Consider the following 20150-nt stretch of genomic DNA (forward strand, 5'->3'; position numbering starts at 1 on the left):
TCCATTAAAATTCCTATTGTGAATTCTCTTGTTTAATTTAAACCTACCAAGTGGCAAGAATCCAATTTCTAATGAATATAATCTTAACAGTGTGCATATCCATGTCCCTGTAGCTTTAGTAAATACAAGTATTAACACTATCTGATGGCACAGGAAATTATGTTTAAAGGACAGCTGTTTCATCTACCCTTCAGTAGTGCATTTAAGATAACAGCATGGACATTAATACGTGGCATGGGTTAGCTGGAGAACAGAGAAACACATAATCATTATTGATAGAGAAACTTACTAAATTTTAGGCCATTAAAAAATAGGTTTAAGACAAAGAGATTAATATTTATATATTGTATCTTAATCTATATAATAACAGTATATTATTTACTATTTATTTGTATTATATTTTTTAAAATGTATTGATAATTAAATATGAATAGTAGATAATATAGTCTGTTGAACTATATTTTATTATTTGGGTTGATATTGTATTAGACTAGTTAGAGTTAGTTTTAATGGCTTTAGTTAGTTTTACATGTATATATAGTTTACTTTATTGTAAATTATCACTCATTCAATTCAATATGACGAGGAGAAATATTATTCAATTCAATAAAACTATGATTCTATTCTTTCTCTTTTTTTTTCTTCTTCAAGCTTTAAACTTTTCTTATCTTTCTCATTCATGAATGTCTCATCTTTCTTGTTCATCAAAAACATTTGTTAATGTCTCCTACCATTTTAACATGGTATCAGAACAATAATTATTGTTTTGATGACTTTCACTTATACTTCTATCATTCCAAGATTCAATAAAGAATCTTCATTCTAATTCATGGCTCTCAAGATGATGGTGTATTGGAAGTTATGACTCACAAGATTTCAAAGAAACTATAGCAATTGGTTCTTTCCATGCAATGGAAAAGAGATTCTTAGTGTCCATTCTAAGGTATTAGATTCTAAAGCATACCCTGTTGCTCTTTGCTTATAGTATCCATAAAGAAGAGCTTAGCTAAGAAATATATATATAGTGCCTTTTTAAAGAATGAACATTCACCCTCTCATGTGAGAGCTTGGCAACACATGCTTTATAAATGCTATCTTGTAATACTTTATGGTGTTTGGAATTAGTTGTTTCAGGTTTCAAGGTCAGTGTATTAGTTTGGAATCAAACTTTTTTCTCAATGACAACAAGAATCTACACATTTTTTCATTTATTACCCTCAAATATTTCTTATTTTTTTATTACTCTATTTTCTTTACTTCCCTCATTAAACACACAACATTATGATGTGTATTTTTTATCAATAAAGCATCATATTAGGATCAAGATTAAGATCCATTTTTCTATCTTTCATCTATTATGGTTGGTTTGATTGGTTAAGCTTCTGTCAAAATATATAGTTAAGCTTTGGATGAAGTTGCTTCTGCCTATGGTAATTAAGCATCAATATTGCTTCATATTCATATTTCAAGACTGTGAGATAATGAGAGGTAATAGAGTATATGATCGTGTTCAACACAATTATTTCAAGCTTGAAATGCATAATAGATTCAAGCTTGAGGGGGTTGTTAAACTATATTTTAGTATTTGAGTTAATATTTATTAGACTAGTTAGAATTAGTTTTAGTGGTTTTACTTAGTTTTACATGTATATATAATTTACTTTCATGGTAAACTATCACTCATTCAATTCAATATGATGAAATATTATTCAATTCAATAAAGCTATGATTCTATTCTTTCTCTTCTTTTTTTTATTTCTTCAAGCTTTAACCTTTTATTATATTTCTCATTCATGAATGTCTCATATTTCTTGTTCATAAAAAAAATTTGTTAATAATTTCTACCATTTTAACACAGTAACATACTAACAATGTATAAAATTACCAATGCATACATTTTTATTCTCAAATACAAATTATCAACTGGTATAATCACTTATCATCTACTATCTATTATATTACTTTTATTTAAGAGTGAAAGAGAATTAAATATAAAATATGAATAAAATAATAATAGAGTAGAAAACTCTTAATATTATCCGTCCACATCTTTTACTGGTTATAAATTGACGAATTACTTGTCCATCTGAAATTTGAAAATGGTGTGAGGAACATACTTGAACCACCCATCTGCGTACTTTTGCCATCAAATCTATCAAATTATGGGAGTCACTGTTTTGGTAAATTTCTAAAACACTCAAACTCACAACATTAATACCATGGCATAACAAACTGTACTTAGTACTTTCTTTACTAAAATTTAAGAACTCCGCAGTACATTTATTTTCATCCACCTTATTACGGCAAATATACTTAATTGTGCACATTCACTAAAAAATTACAGTATTAATATACCTTTTAAATTAATCATTAGTGGGAAACAAATTACGATTAGTCAATAATCCAGTACTACATGTTTTTTTTTTAAATATTGCTACTCGCATTTACTTAACTTGTTAATTCAAAAACAACAATCAACACTTAATTATATTAAGAATAGACCTTGCTTATTAATTAACTAGTAAAAATAAAATAAAAGAAATTTTTTGTTAATTTCAATACTCAAATTTTATATATACACGTAAATTCATCAATTTTGTTTTTATATTTGACAACTAGTGGAGCATCAATCCGTGATGTTATATTTTATAATAAGTACTATTATACTATATATATATAAGGTTATTATAGTTGGAAACAAAACAGAAGCAATTCTTTTACTTCCATGTGATACAAAAATGAAAACTTATAGAAGCAGAGAAATGAAATATAACAAAATGGTATAATAGTGGAAAACTCTTTTCAAAAAAATATAATCAACAAGGCGTTGATATAATGGTGTAAGGCTAAATTCTCATATAGACTAAATCTTCATATAGACCAAAATGTTAATGATTTGGGAGTGACAGCCCCACATGAAATTGATTAATTCGTTATCTAAAAAGGTGAAGGAATACACTTTGTAATTCCAAAAAAATTGAGAAGTATAAAATCACATAACTTAGTCCAAAAAATGTCTCAACTATGAAAAGTATATTACAAAATTTTCATTTCTTACGCTAAGGTTTAACACTCAATCTTATTGATCCTCTTACCAGAAGTACTCTAATCTTACATTACATGAATATGAGCTCTCTCACTTACTCATTATATTACTCTTCTCATATGCTTGTGAAGGTGTTTCTTTTCCTCATAAATTCTATTTATATGATGAAGGAGAGTAATGCTCCTTAATAAAGAGAAGAGAAAAAGATATATACACCGACAATGTAAAGGATTTTTACACTGTTACTACATCATCCACCATTGATTTTTAGTCATTATTGACTTTTAAATAAAAGTATTGTAAATGAATGGTGGATGATGCACTGACTGTGTATAAATCTTTACACTGTCAGTGCACACATTTTACACTCTAAAGAGAAAATGAATAATTAACTTTTATTATATTTTTCAGACACATTGAAGATGTTATCTTTAACATTTTAGGTTGGATTTTTACTAATATCCTTTTAAGACTTTGGAAAAATTGTCATTCAATATATTCAATAAATCACCTATTAAAACTTAATGATTATAGTCTCTCATAAATTAAGTAGAGATTCCCCAACATATTTTTACATGTTTCAATTATATATGGTTTTAGACCACAATAGATATTCCATATGGTTTGTGATGCATCTTGATCGTTATTTTAAAATATTAATATCAAATTACAATTCGTTAATTTAAAACCAATTATATAAGTACATTTGGACCATGCATTTATTCTTGTACAGGATCCGTAAAAATTCTTCCCAGTTTATGCTATCAAAGCAGATAGCAGTGAGAGAAGTTATGGTCATGACACATGACTGAGAAGGATACTAGTAAAGAAGTTGAGTAAGTCATTTTAATAGTTAATAAGATGATTGATGGTATACTGGTCATGAAATAAATGAATTTTTTTAACTGATTGTTGTTGAATAATCTCAAACAACATTTGTTTAGGATACTTGAAATAAGTTAGTGTGTTAGTCTTATGATGTCTAATATTGAAATAGAGTAGAGTAACAAATATTATTTATTGGATTCAAATATTTTGTTATAATGTGCACCAAATATAAGTATCAAATAAAAACATTTCATGGTCTATAATCCTTATTCTATAATATTTTGGTAGCCGCTCAATGTTCCTGGGGACGTAGGTACAATTAGTTGAACTTTATTACCAAATTCTCTTGTTTCTTCTCTTCTATTTATTCTATACCTTTATTTGATTGATTGTGTTCAACACTACGTAACAAACCCTTCCACTGCATTAACAAGATTCGTATAAAATCTTTGATGTCTCGGCAATTAGAAAGATTTATTTTCCGTGAAAAGACTTCAAAACAAGTTTAAAATACATAATAGATAATTGTAGATTACATATGTGAGGATTTGAATTATGCATCTTAATTTGGCCATTTTGTGACTTTCACCAATCTAAAATGGTTGATGAATTTATTTGACCACATTCTAGTTTAGCAACTTTTACAATTTTTTGTTATGATTGATGAATTAGTTTCCATTATTTGTTAAAGGCATGAAAGTTTACGAACATTCAAGGTCAGAAAATATAAATCTAGTGGGTGAGGACTAAATAAGAGTATATATGTTCGTGTAATCCTTTCAAGTTGCTCATCCCTATAAATTTTAGTATTTTGACATTATTCCTTATAGAAAATGTATTGAGAATATTTGACCACTTCATCATAATTTTATTTTTTATTACACAATAATGATTATTCCTATTATCTACGCATTATTTTAATTTTTTTATATAATCAATACATTATTCTTTTATATTACTTATATATAAGATTAAGAATCAATTACGAACAAATATAAATAATAAGTAACCTAGTGACAAGGTCAAAAATATGAAGGAATGTAAGGGAGGAAAAGAAAAGGAGAAGGGAAGAATTGTTTTCTATAGTTTTGTTGCTTCCATTAGAGGGAAGGAGATAGAAAATGGTGGGATATGTTTTCTCCAGAGGAAAATTTAAATGAAAAAACAAATCAATACAACAATATGATGGAACACATACTTTTATGTTTCTATTCATGTCAATTTTATTTTAATAATAATTATATTTTATCTTTCCACTTTCCACCATACCAAATAACTAAAAAATCATTACATTTTTTACTCATTTTGTCCTCTTAATTTTTCTTTCTTCAGTCTTTCTTTCCTTAATCATACACTTACACTTGTATTGAAAATGTATATTGAGAATATTTGCATTATGCAAATATAATCATACACTTGTATTCGAAGTAAAGACCACGTGGTGTACAGGTGTTGAAAAAGAGTATTAAAGGATATGCAAATGCCAATTGAGCATTGAAAGTCTATAATGGCAATTCCACAATTTTGAAAGGATATGCAAATGCCAATTGAGCATTGAAAGTCATGATTGGATTAGTTTTTGATGGGTACAATTTCTTGTGAATTTAAGAACAAACTTGCATCATGGCTGCAAAAAAAAACTAAATTGCTTAAAAACTTGCTTTATGAGATTCTAACAACCTAAACCAATGACACCAATAACAATATATTGTCCTAGTCTAAGACAAAGTTATGTCAAAGACTTGTCACAAATGGAATGATCTATGCTATATATATAATATAAGGTCAAAAATAGAATCTTGTAAGGAAAGCACATCATGATCAAGGGATATGGGGTGGAAAGCACCAATAGGGATGAAACTTAAGCCAGAGTCTGAAAAAATCACTAATAGTGTAATCGCAACACACTTAGTCTTGAGTTATAAATTGGAAAAATACATCATTACAGTGATTGCACATTCTTCCATCCATTGTTAAAAATACAACCTCATCAACGTTCTTAAAATTTGTAACATGCAAAGATGAGCAATCTGATCCTTTCTAAGAGGCACTGACCCGAATCATCTGCTAAGGAACGACGATCAAGTACCACAAACATTAGAAAAGAAACATTCAAAATTGCTATGGGACACTACAATGTTGGTCATTATTCAAATTTATCTTCTCTTCCATGTTTTCAGTTCGAGCCATTGCAGTTCAGACACAGCATAAATCAAAAGGCTCCCGAGACATGAACTAAGTATCTTTCTTGGTCACAATACCTTCTCAAGAATAATACACCAGTTGGATTTGTCAAAAAAACGATCAACAACTCTAGCATTGTTTATTCCAGATACCAACCTGCAAAAAGAATGAACAATAAGAAATCCCGAACTTAAGCATCCTGCATGTAATGATGTTAAGTCCTCTAAACGAAGTTTTTAATTAACATCCTTTTAACGTTGAAAAATTATTACTGAAACATAGAGTAGCAGCAATGAAACTACTAGCCATTAATCCTCGACTCCTTTATAATGCAAAAAATTCACCTTCAAATTAAGTTATTTAATCAATGTGGTAAAGAAGACGTGTGAGCAAAAGACACTAAATATTTTATTTTCACACTATTTAACTTCCCTTCTTCATTACTTCGGAAGAAAATTGCTCATATTTTCAAAAACATTATAACAATCAAGCTTTTCCTATAAGTAGCAACTTGATCTCAAAAATAGGAAAGGAAAATGGGCAAATTTAAAAGTATTCATCATTTGACAACCAGGAGCTAGATAAAATTTGAGGAAGTAACTTTATCAACCTGTCACATGGGAAACAGATGACAGAAAACTTTCAATGGCAAGATACTCGAAGAGCTGTTAGAGGAACAAGAACATATAAATATGAATACACACAGTTCAATTATTTACAAGCCACGAGCAACTAGACAAGAAATGGATAACAAAGACTATTACTAAATTTACATAGGAAGATTCTAATGTAGGGGAGAAAAGGGTTACCTTTCAAGTTCGCCTTCACTAAAAACATGATAATATCTGTTATATACTACAGCACCCTTTTTGTCATCTCTAGTTGCCAGACCATTAGCAAGAGCCTGAGCTGAAGAACCACTGACTTCAGCACGATGATAAGGTAAATGCCATGGAACAAAATATTCCTGCTGATTTTCAATATTCTTGTTGTCCTTCAAATCCCTTGAATAATGTTGATCCTGATCCCTTAGATCCTCAGTTTCCTGAATTTTCTTAGTTGCACTCTCATTGAAATCTTTCATGTGCTCACCTGAGCTGCTTTCCTCACTTTCTGGAATACTTTCTAATGACAAGGAGGAAGGGGTCCGAGCACGAGGACTTCCCGGTCCTATCCACTCCTCACCATACTTCTGTGAAAGTGGAGTCCATTTGGTAAGCAGCGACTTATCCTCTTGTTCAACAGCCCAAACTGTAATCAGAACAAGTCCACCCTTTTTAACAATTCGGACTAATTCTTCTATTGCTTTTCTCCTTCTATTTTCAGTACTTAAATGATGTAACACGGCTATAGATATTGCTGCATCACCAAAACCAGTTTTATAAGGAAGATTCACAGCATCTGCAACCAGAACTTCATGCCCTCTATCTGCACAGATTTTAATTAAGGAAGGACTTATATCACATCCTATAAAAAAGCAATCACGATTTAAGCCTAAGTATTTTCCATTGCCACATCCTGCGTCCAGGACAAGAGATCCTGAAGGCAATGATGACAAAAATGTGGCAACCTTAGGCCACTTGGCAAACCGTGTGGAACTGAAATGGGGAGCAATAGCATCATAAACATGATGGACATACTTCTTTTCAATTTCGGGGGTAGATTTTACACTTGTAGATGAAGTGTTTGGGTTCTCACTGACTGACATGGAATCTGTGATGCCCGGCTCCCTGTTCGAGGCAAGAGTAGACAAAGTAGAAGCCACTTTAGTATTGATTGCTTTCATCGAGCCAAATCGTGAACGACAGATGTCACTACTAAAGGCAATGAGCAAACCAAGGGTTTCCCTAGGTTGATAGAGGAATCTACTTGCTTTTAGAACATTATGAACCATCAACCTGCCACATTCAACCAGATATCACCTGCATCGAAGTTATAATAAAAATGAGAAACACTTAGCTGCTCCCAGGGAAAGACATTTTTCTTGCTTTGTACCATTACATATGCACTACCTCAACAGCGTGGACTATCATCATCTCCTAGTTTAATGGCATTTCTAATGATACCTAAGATGGTTCACATTCAATTACGTCTGTCGCTTGTGAAAAACATCTCTAAAAAAAATCAGATTTCAGAAAGTAGCCACTACCATTAGATCCATAAAATATATAGAAAAAGCAGACACTGTGCACAAAGAAGAAACAATTTATGTACACAATGATTAAAAACCTAGCTTTAAACAAACTAGCAAGCCAGGAAAACATAGCAACATATAACGCATCATTTTCAGGGATACCTATGATTCAAATCATTTTAAACACAAAATGACATTTTATTAAAAAAAAAGAAAAAAAAAAGAATTGTCCCTTCAATGTTACCTCTGTCTCTAAAACAATGTACTCAGTTCCTTACCCAAAAAAGTGAGGGGATACACTTGGTAGTTCCCAAAAAACTAATCTCCATTTTCACCCAATTCACATATTTTCTGTAAACATTTATGCTGTGACACATCTCTGGAGTTAAAAACTTGAAATCATGCAGATTTGTTTACAGGTGATCTATCTATCTATCTATTTACCTATCTATCTTCAATTGCAAAGTTGAAACCTCAGGATCATGGCTACAGAACTGATCTGGGTTTCCACCAAAGTTTCTGTTTTTACCATAATATATAGTTCATACGCATTTTCTCAAAATATATAGTTAAACAATCAATAACCCATTTGCATTTTATTACCTCACATCACTTCCATCCAAGGATAGCAATAACAACAATAATATGATATAATTAAGCATATAAGAAGAACCTTATAGCATGTGCGTTGTTAGAAGTTGGTGGCGGCTCTTCACTTATCCAAATCGCAGCGGCGGAGGGTAGAATCTGGTCTGAATTATACAGCGGCAATGGCGGCTATTCCTATCTCTTCTTATTTTTTAATTAAACAGTTCATCTAAAAAATAGTTGTTTTATTTGGGCCCGTTACTGACCCGGCCCAATATTGTCATTTTTAATAAATATAATTTGCTTAGCCTAATCATGGTCAATTTGGTTCAATTACCAAATTGATTGATTAGGGAAAAGAAACATCATTAACTTAACCTTATAGCCCATATGTCATGCAAGTCTCACTAAAATATTTTAACATTTAAATGTAATTTCTATGCACTAATAATCTAATAGTATAAAGATACAGAGTTAATGTATCATTTATCATTCGTTTGCATTACTACTTTTATTTAAAAGTAAATAATAATTAAAAATTAATAGTGGATGATATATTAACAGTGTACAAATTCTTACACTATTAATCTTTTTCTCTTAAGAAATGACATTATAATATGTCAATTAAAACTTACGATTAATTTAAAAAGATTAAGTTAAAGTGTAATAGCCCACCATATATAAAGGTCGAAGTAATGCACTGGTATATAAAGAAAATTCGATTAGGTTGACCATTGTTAGTAATGTCAAAGATGAAATTAATTGTCAATATGCAATGCAATACCATAATTCCGAGTACAGATTTTTTTTTTATAATATGAATCTCAAGGAATTTTACGAAAAAAATATTAATAACTAAAACTTATTTTAATTATCCATACTCATTAAAAACAATTAATCTGTATTCATTGACGTTTTAGCACACACGAGTTATTTTTTTATTTTTTATAATAATGCTGTTCGTTTGTCAAGAAAAACATTATATATTATAATAATGATTTATATAAGAATTTTCTCTAAAAATAGATGAACTACAAAAGGTGCACTCCTAATCAAAGTTTTGGTTAATTCTTAACATAAAAAGAAAAGTCTAAGTTTATAAATATTATTTAATTCTCTGAAAAGTTTGCATTGTCGTTTCTAAAAATTAGAACTTTGAAAGCACTTGTCCCATTGACTCAATTCCACTAGTGAAATCACCACAACAAACTCATGAGTATTCTATTTCATTTCAGTCAAGAGGGATTAATGAATGAATAGTAGCAACCTTAATCAATCACATCACCATGCTTTTCACATTTTCTTTTCACTTCTAATGATTCTTTTGGGTACAAAACTTATATTAACAACATTGACATGGTTCCTAATTTACTATTATAACATCAATGGTAGAAGGGCCACATATTCTTAAATAAATCTAACAAATGCTAACTGATGTACTTGAGAAGTTATGCCTTACAAAAATCTGCATTGCTTGAATCAGTAAATGATACTCATTAACATAAGGCACACCAATTTTACATTTTTATTTCAGTCTGTAATATCGAAACAAAGCTTAGCCTCGTCCCACGGTCCATTGATCTCAAACTTGTATTCCTGAATCTTAATAAGCCAATAAGGACAGACAATGTTGACAAAAACCAACAAACTAAGCAGCAGCACAAAAAGTAAGCGATGCAGCATGTACACAAAACTCAATGTCATGGCCATTAAACTGATAGAAAAGCATAGGTGTAAGCGGAAGGAATACTTTTTAATGCAGTAAGTAACTAGTGGAGCAAAAAGGAAAACTTGCAATGAAAATAACATGATAGCAAAAACATGTAGTCTCGATGGAAGGCGAGACGCAATGAAAACAGAAGCGACTACAGAAGCATTGACAGAGATGCAACTTGTCAATGCTGGATTCTTCATAACCCCTGGGGCTTTGACAGTGGATTCTGAATAATCATGAAGGAAAAGATGAAGCATGAGAAGTGATGCAGTTACAGACCAAATGGAATCAGAACTAATGGATCTTGTAAGAGTTTGATAGATGGGAGCTAAAACATACAGGCTAGTTATAAAAAAACAGATATTGAGGAGATAATGGAGAAATAGGCCAAGGGAAAGCATTTCCTGAGTAAAAAGAAGAACTAGAAAACCTGAAACAAGAAGACTTGCATCAATAAACAGGAGAGAATTTTCATCAAGAGTTGAGCCTAGTGTGTAGGTCCAGACCAAGACAACAAGAGCAACAATGCATAAATATTCAGAAATCGAAACTGAGTCTAGCATCACCTTCAGCATGTCCCTTTTTACAACACTGGCGTTCATAACCATTCCTTCAAGGAAAGATTCATCAGTATGATTGTCATCATAACCAGGTTGCATACCACCATATGCTACTTTTCTCCATCTGGAACGAGGTGGAGAAGAATTACCAGCCAAGTTTTCCATTGCAATAAGTAGTTACTCTGCGTAGGGTCAACTATTCTGTGGTAAGTCCTAATTGTCCTCCTTTGCTACATAAACCTTGCTCCAACTTTGGGGTTGAGCAATTTGCACTTGCAGTAGGAGATAACACATTTCGGTAGCACTATGCTTTGTCTTCCAGTCTTGCATATTCAGGCGAAAGACATCTCCATACTCTGAAGAATAAAGGATGACGAAATTACATAAAGGGGGAATTGGTTTAAGTCAACAACATAGAGGATAGCGAAGATTTCCCCAATGTTATTTTACCAAGTCAAGGATTCAACTTGTAATGTTATATGAAGGGTGACCAAAACATAAAACAATGAACGGAGATGATTATAATAAGATGCGCATACATATAAGTACCAGTACAAGTTGACATTAATGGTAATAGACTAATAGTTCAGGATATTCACCATTACAATAATCACCAAGCACAGAAATTTTACAAGCCAAGAATGTTGAGATTAATGATCTAGATAAGTATACATATTAGATTGTAAAAATAGAACAGCTATTATGAGAACATCGTCTATCAAATTGAACTCACTTGTGATTGTTTAGTAGAACAGTGATTTAAATTGTGGACTCCATCAAGTGATGAATAATGCAGTTGCGGTGACTGCCACAACCGCATTACATCGGACCGTAGCGCAATCACATTGGGCCGCATCGAATTCAAAAATATATTTGTAATTAAAATATATTTCACATAGCAATGACCACAATCCACATTGCAATAATCGCAATCGTGACCACGAAAGCAATTTAAAACACTGGTGTATAAGCATGACTGAGGATGTAAAATTGTTAAAAACCAATCTGAAGTAAACAAAAGCGGTTTGTATCAGAACTGAAATAGAAAACCACTTTTGCTTCAGCATATCAGTATTAACAATCATTTTCATTATTAGCACAAAAACCAACAATGAGATAGATACAAATCACTTCAATAAATTTAAATAAAGATATAATAGGACCACAAAAAATTAAATATATAAATATAATGGAATAAAACAAATCACACAATCCTTAAAAGCCCGAGTTTCTGCATAGAAAGGTAAGGACCTTTTACTTTTAAGGTTTGGCTCTGGAAAGAGAGGGAAAAAAGGTTGGGGCATTGAACATTTGTAACAAACAATTGATTGTAGAACAAACAGAATAATCATCATAAGAAGAAGAAGAAACAAATTGAAATAGACAAGAGTAGAAGAAGAAAAAACGCAAACGAAACCAACGCGAGATTAAACTTACGATTTGATTTGGAAGCAAATGTACGGCGTCGTCGGTGTCGGAGCGCCTCTGATTAGATCACAGTGAAAATTAGGGATTGGATTGAGACAATTGCTTCAATGCTTATGCTTAGTAAAGCTAGGCAAGTTATCACCATTGGATTTACTAGAAAAATAAAGTAACGGTCCAGATTAAGAAAAGGAAAAAGATAACAGAAATAAAGAAGAGAAAATGAGATTATTATTAATTCTTAAATAAAAATAATATATTATTACTGTATAAATTTATACACTATAATAAATATTACAGTCAATAAATAAAATCTCAGCCTAGTAATTACTACATACATCTCATGATTTCATTATGTTTATTACTCGTCTCAAATCCTCTCACAAACTAAATAAAAAATATCATATTAAATAAAATAAAAAAAGTAAGTATTCATATTTTTTATCATTTTTTTCTTTATTCTTATTGGGTAATGATCTTCTTTATGAATAGAGAAACAAGTGCAATATAATAATAATAAAAGAAAATATGTAATGTTATATTTATCTTTTTATTTGTTATGAAATTATATTTTTACTATTGAAAACATGAAGAGTAACAAGTATCTGTATCTCCATTACTTGAGAGGATAGTTATTCGTTTGGAAGAAAATATTTTTTTATAGATTTGCTACACGTGTATCGTGCATGTAGGTGACAATAGGACGAGGTTACTCTAATGGACAAAATGGGTTGGTCTACTCGATAAAGAAATCTGCTTAGATTATAAGAGTTTTCTAACTAAACCTCATGCCAATCAGTTAACAGAGCACATAAAAAGCCCATCAGATCAAGTAAAAAGCTTTTCCAGGCAAATGTTTTTTGCTTAAGAATATCACAATACCACAAATGGAGTATTTTTAATTTTAATTTCCGTAAAACATTCATTCCCCTTCTCTTGTTCATCACAATTGAAAAATATAACATTTAGCTCATATATTTTGTATGGCCAAGATTATTCCTCAACCTTTTAGGTAAAGAATTAATTCCTGTCAAGATATATAATTGTTCATCTCAACAAGTGTTGCTCCTAAAATTCTCTTTCAACTTTCAAGTAACTTAGATTCATCTTCTGTTAAAAGTTATAACTCATGTTTAGTTCTCTTATCTTCCAAACTTTTCCATTTTAGTTTTTTTTTACTATTAGACAGGTATCTCAATTTGAGTAATATAAACATTTGAGCTAAGTGTTAGAGTGAATAAAAAAAATTCCAAATTGGACACTTGAACGAAAGTTTTCAACACTAGCTAAATGCCATAAAAAAGTAATTTAAATCCGCATAACATACATAAAAAACCAAACAAAAAACATTTTAAAGTTAACAAAGAAGCACGACAATGGGGAAATGGTGAAACCATGATAGGCGCGAATGTGTTTGAATGTTTTATAACAACAATAGAAAGGAATGACTCATGATAAAATGAAATAAAAAATAAATCATGTCACCTCATTTCTTTGGGTGTTTAATGAAAAACAGAAAGAAGAGTGTGAAAGTTATGTCATTAGTTTTTTTAATCTTAATTTTTTTTTTCACTATTAAAATTATTTTATCAATTTTTAATAAGAAACTAATCTCTTTCAAGGTGTCTGACATTCCCAACAAGTTTGAAACAACAAAACTTTAAAACTCTAGTGGCAATCCTAGTTCTTCATTTGCTATTTTACACCATTTTAAGTAAAATTCCGGAATAGACTTTTAATATGTGTTGTATTGAAACTCTTTTATATAAACATAGAGTGAGAGAATATATGTATGTGTTTTTTTCTTCTTATTTTGATGCTATTATTTGAGTGGTCCCTGCTTGAAGTAGGATGGGAGGCTCCTAGGTCATGCTTTGGGCCAAAAGTACTTTTGCATTGTGTTTGTTTATGCTTTTCTATTCCTCTTTGGAAACGAAATTCAAAAGAGTCATAGTTTTCTACCCTTTTTCTCCCTATTTTCAATTAAAAAGTCAACAAGAAATCCCACCAATTATAGCACCTTATTTTCTGGTACAGACACGTCTTTATATCAATTATTACATGTTTTGGGGCTCCTCCTTCTATCTCTTTATATTGATTAGTTTGTTTTTATAGGAGTTTTTTTATGGAGTGTTGTTAAAACTGTACCGGTTATCAAACCGGTCAGAGTACTGGTATAGTGGTACAGTGGTTCAACAAGTGGTTCAGTAATTAAATCGCATACTGGTTAAACCGGACATACCTACTTATATATATATATATATATATAAACCTATAACAAAAAAATTTCAAATAGGTACATACTCAAATTTATAATCCATATTTATAATCTACTCAAAATTCACATAAATAAACAACTTTAAGTCTTTAAAAAATTCAAAGTCTAAATTAAAAAACATATATCAATCCAAAAGTATCACTTAACAACCACAAAATATAAATAAATGACATAACTTCACAACTCACTCTATAAAACAAATAAATTTTGAGTTTTAACATTTAACATCAAGGAGTCAAAGTTATCTTATATGAATATTATATTTTTCTACCAAATCTATCTTCAGACAGTACTCCAAGATTACACAAATGTCACTGAGATTACACACAAATGTTAGGAACCAAAATGTGTAATTTAAGTATGCTTTGGAAGCATGTGCCTTGAAGTGTTGAAGAAGAGTTGGAAAGATGGGTACCTTGTAATGGGTTTTTAAGTTTTTAAAAAAAAAATATATATATGTGTATAAACCAACCGGTTTAGTAAAATACCGTCCGGTTCACCGGTTTTGACCGGTTTTTGACCGGTTTTGATATTTGGCCGGTTCAACACCTGTACCGTACCGGTTAGGGGCCTGGTTCATCGGTTTTCCAGTTGAATCGGCCGGTACGGTACGGTTTTTATAACTATGGTTTTTTACTTTATCCATCATTTATATTTAACCATTATTAATTTTAAAATATAAATGATACAAATGAATGATAATGATATACTGATAATGCATATATATTAATACTTTATAAAGGGATGTGTTATCATAATTTTTTATCATATCAATGATAATGAAACAAAAACAATATATTTAATTTTTTTAATTGACATAATAGATTTTTCGTTCATGCATAACAATATTTGAAACAATAAATTGTTAGGTATTAGTGGCCTAGGAACACGTAGAATGGGTTGAATAGGTGTAGCGGTTATCAATTTCCGCTTCTTGCACCAAAATCAAATTTCTGGAAACAGCCCAGTTAATCGATTAAGTCATACAGAGAACAGAATGACCAGAGAGGCATATTGCACAGTTATTTAAAGTCAATTGAATAGAGATGATACATATATTTTTAAGCACAAACAATAAACATATGACAGTAAACAAATATCCAAAATATCAGCTACAGATTCAATTTATAACAGCAAGAAACTAAAAGAAGATTCGGAGAGAAAAAGAATGCACAAGTAGATTTTTATCCTGGTTCGTTTGCTGTCCACTGCAAATACATCCAGGCCTTCCTTCTGATCTAGGGAGATTTTCTTCTTCACAATATTGAGTTAAAGTATGAATACACACACCAATTCAATTACAAGCACATAAGACGCTTCTTTCTTGAAATCTAGGACCCCTAAATCCTTGGGTTGACTTTACCCTTCGCCTGAGAAAACCTTTCGCACGAAACAGCCCTAGCCAAGATTCTTGTCCTCAAATCAAGACCTCCTAGCCTTGGTGAAGAACCTCAATCTTTATGGTGATATGACACCAACAGATTAATCCAAAAATACACAAAAATAGATTAAACAGTAAGGATACTAAGCACAATAATGCTTGGAATATAACAAGAAAAAATTTAAAGACTAACTCACTCACTAATCACTCAAGCCATCAAGAATCATGTGAGTTAATTAAAAACAAAAATCAAATAATCTCTCTATCAATCTATATAATGCATGAACATGTGAGCAAGATAAGAATGAGCATATGAAATATGTAAAAATAGTATGCAAGAATTCAGAACTCAATTCAGCATAAAAACTCTCTTGCAAAAACAGTAAACATAATGTAAAATGCTCTCTAAAATCTGCCCTATACGATAGAATGTAATGCTATGGTTTTCTGAACGTTGCCTCTATTTATAGCAAGTAGTTTTGGCAGTTGGATTCGTTGCAAACAGTTAGACGGTTAAAACAGAAATCAGTTATAACAAATAACAGACCTGTTAATCGATTAAGACTACCCGTTAATCGATTAACCATGCAACAAAATGACACAGAAAACAGTTGTAACAGAAAGCACTGCTTTAACAGAAAAGAGTTGAGTTAAGCGATTAAGTCACCACGTTAATCGATTAAATGACACATTAAAGTACATGTTTCAAAAGGTAAACTTCTCATATGTTATGCACAACATATATAAATGTTCTAACAATTATATTATGCCTAATATGCATATGTAACATGTATGATTAATGCATGAACATACAATTAACTACATGATATGTCTCATGGATATGATATGACAATTAAGATGGCTTGAGAGATTAGCACATAGGTTCACCTCACCTATACTCACTTACTACGGCACACATCCCAGACTACCTAGAATATAGAATCAAATTATGTCCTAGTCTAGATATGACCAAATGAGCATAAGGCATGTTGATTGTTGAGCCATCTTCATGAGAGTGTACATGTCCGATAGAATGTAATGCTATGGTTTTCTGAACGTTGCCTCTATTTATAGCAAGTAGTTTTGGCAGTTGGATTCGTTGCAAACAGTTAGACGGTTAAAACAGAAATCAGTTATAACAAATAACAGACCTGTTAATCGATTAAGACTACCCGTTAATCGATTAACCATGCAACAAAATGACACAGAAAACAGTTGTAACAGAAAGCACTGCTTTAACAGAAAAGAGTTGAGTTAAGCGATTAAGTCACCACGTTAATCGATTAAATGACACATTAAAGTACATGTTTCAAAAGGTAAACTTCTCATATGTTATGCACAACATATATAAATGTTCTAACAATTATATTATGCCTAATATGCATATGTAACATGTATGATTAATGCATGAACATACAATTAACTAGATGATATATCTTATGGATATGATATGACAATTAAGATGGTTTGAGAGACTAGCACCTAGGTTCACCTCACCTATACTCACTTACTACGACACACATCTCAGACTACTTAGAATAGTGACTCTAATTATTATCCTAGTATAGATATGACCAAATGGGCATAAGACATGTTGATTGTTGAGCCATCTTCAAGCTTTGATAGAACCTTGTCCTCATCAAAACATAGGCAAAGAATTGCTAGTGCTATCCTTGACACTTTGCAATTTCATAGATCTTTCTTCCAATTATATCTATATCCAAACTCTTTTGTCTTATTTATTATTTCAAGCCTTCCAATTCACTTCCCACGACAAAATTGTCGTGATAAAGATGATGCAAAAATAGTAAACCAGAGGATAAGTTTAGTCTCGAACAATACTCCAAAAATGACATTAAAAGATACGAATGCAAAAGATTCCATATGCATATACAGTAGGAAGTATAATGTATGCTCAATTTTGCACACGTCCTAACATAACATTTGTCGTGGGAGTTTTAGGAAGATATTTGAGTAATCCTGGAATGCATCATTGGAAGACAGTCAAACGTGTTATGCATTACTTTAAGAGAACAAATGAGTATATGCTTACTTGTCAGAGGTGTGAGAATTTAGAGATCATTGGGTACTCTGACTCCGATTTTGTTGGATGTCTAGAAAATAGGCACTCTACCTCTGGATATGTGTTTATACTGGCTGAAGGTGTTATCTCTTGGAAGTCTATAAAATAGACGCTTATAACTCTTTCAACCATGACTGTGGAGTTCAGGGCTTGTTTTGAAACATTAGACCATGACATATAGTTGATGAATTTTGTCACGACTTATGTGTGGTTGATGGTATTAAAAGACCACTAAGAATTTATTGTGACAATAAATTTACGGTTCTTTACTCCAACAATAATAGAAGTTCTACAAAGTCAAAATTTATTGACATCAAATTTCTGGTTGTTAAAGAAATTGTTCAAAATAGACAAATTTTCATAGAACATATATGGACAAATTTTATGTTGGCTGATCCACTAACTAAGGGTTTGGTACCTAAAGTCTTTCATTAGCATGTTGCTCGTATGGATGTTGTTCCTTAGGATACTTTAGTTCAGTGGGAGTATATATGTTTTATGATTTACTTTGGATGTTTTATGCAGTTTTTTATGCATAATAAAGTTGATGGTTTATTGTTCCATTGTGAAATTATGCATTGTAACTATTGTGTTGCAATTAAATACTTTGGAATGATCTCACTAAAGAATAAAGAAGGACAGTTGGAAATAGACTTGTTTGAGATCACATTGCATGAAATTTTTATGTCACTCATCCATATTTGATCTATATTATTAAATATATTAATATGGTGATCATCGTGGTCGAGTCACGCATGAGCGTGATGAAAGTCACGGTGGTTCCATAGTTGATATATGAGATGGACCAGAGTCTATAAATAGCATACAGATGTGCTCCTAAAGCATGTGTGATATAATTGTTTCAAGAAAATATGAAGCCCAAATTAGAGATTGTTAGAAATTCATAATTTCTAATTAAGGTGGACATCATATATTTAATACAATTATATCGACTATTTATTTTGGGTTATAAAATAAGTGGTCTAATTACTGACAACTCATAAGACTTCTAAAATTGATAACATATATAAACTTAATGTGTGAATACCCAAACAGTTAGCCCATATGAGATAATAGGAACCCTACAAGTTAACACATAAGGAATGATTATGGTCCCCAAGACACCAAATCACAAATAAATTTCACATCCCCATCAAAGAGAAAACGAAAGTCCCAAAATGAGTAGATCAAAGAACATGAATTCAGGGATTCAGATATGACTTTGTATCATTGTTTTATATTATATGTGAGAATCATGAGATTCAAGATCTTAAAATTGATATTTCACCAATCATTAGGAAATATCTAACACCCAATACATCGGTTATGCGCAACCTAGAAAATTAATGAATTGGTCGATATGTAAAGACTAGAATCCAAGTGATCCAAGATTAGTGTCAATCTATCAAAACTCAATAAGGCCTACTCTCTCATCTTCCCCATAACTTGCGAAGATATCCTAATGATAATTCAAAGGTCGTCATAAACTCATGTATAAGTCTGTGAACTAATTGATTGAAAGAACCGATCACAAGAGTAAGATAAGCTGGTTTCGTTTAAGAAATAATCTCCTTACTATGCACTTCATCATTTATAAATATTGGCTTAAATCTCATAATCCATTTTTAAATTCACAATATTCTAGTATCTTAATTTATTCTGCCAAATGTATCACTTTCACCTAATAGGTGAACATGTATAAGTGATGTTGTGAAATTAATTGTCTATTATTACTATACGACATCAATTTGAAGTGGTGATGTGGTAGTGGATAAATATACAGCAACTTAGAAGTAAAGAGGCAAAAAGCACTGTAAGAAAAGTGTGGATCATCTATTTTCTATCAAAGAAATCAAAATATATGAAAAATAAATAAATTGTTAACGTTTAAAATTTTGATTAAAAATATAATTCTTTGGACAAAAAGGT

The 20150-nt window shown here is 31.0% G+C and overlaps 2 protein-coding genes across 6 annotated transcripts; both read right to left on the reverse strand.

The window, feature by feature from the left end:
- Window positions 5730-8995, reverse strand: LOC109357026 (alkylated DNA repair protein alkB homolog 8). The gene is made up of 3 exons (XM_019600710.1): window positions 8866-8995; window positions 6868-7980; window positions 5730-6214 (listed from the first exon to the last, which is right to left on the reverse strand). Exons 2-3 carry the CDS (start codon window positions 7950-7952, stop codon window positions 6127-6129), a joined length of 1173 nt encoding a protein of 390 aa, XP_019456255.1. The 5' UTR covers window positions 7953-7980; window positions 8866-8995; the 3' UTR covers window positions 5730-6126.
- LOC109357027 (phosphatidylinositol N-acetylglucosaminyltransferase subunit C) lies at window positions 10049-12634 on the reverse strand. Of its 5 annotated transcripts, none has more exons than XR_002108816.1 (3): window positions 12488-12633; window positions 10240-11410; window positions 10049-10186 (listed from the first exon to the last, which is right to left on the reverse strand). XR_002108816.1 is itself a non-coding variant. In XM_019600714.1 (3 exons), the coding sequence occupies exon 3, from the start codon at window positions 11217-11219 to the stop codon at window positions 10311-10313; it is 909 nt and encodes a 302-aa protein (XP_019456259.1). In that variant the 5' UTR covers window positions 11220-11267; window positions 11306-11410; window positions 12488-12634; the 3' UTR covers window positions 10049-10310. The 5 variants fall into 5 exon arrangements, 4 of the variants coding, with proteins under 4 accessions (XP_019456259.1, XP_019456257.1, XP_019456256.1 ...); XM_019600714.1 differs by having other exon boundaries at window positions 10049-11267; window positions 11306-11410; window positions 12488-12634; XM_019600712.1 differs by having other exon boundaries at window positions 10049-11410; window positions 12492-12634.

The sequence above is a fragment of the Lupinus angustifolius genome, chromosome LG09 (assembly GCF_001865875.1).
Source record: "Lupinus angustifolius cultivar Tanjil chromosome LG09, LupAngTanjil_v1.0, whole genome shotgun sequence".
NCBI lineage: Eukaryota > Viridiplantae > Streptophyta > Magnoliopsida > Fabales > Fabaceae > Lupinus > Lupinus angustifolius.

Coding starts and splice junctions, on each gene's coding strand:
- LOC109357026 (XM_019600710.1), bottom strand. CDS start 7,952: ATGGTTCATAATGTTCTAAAAGCAAGTAGATTCCTCTATCAACCTAGG. Junction 6,215..6,867: donor AGTGAAGGCGAACTTGAAAG/GTAACCCTTTTC, acceptor TTCTTTTTGCAG/GTTGGTATCTGGAATAAACA.
- LOC109357027 (XM_019600712.1), bottom strand. CDS start 11,219: ATGGAAAACTTGGCTGGTAATTCTTCTCCACCTCGTTCCAGATGGAGA.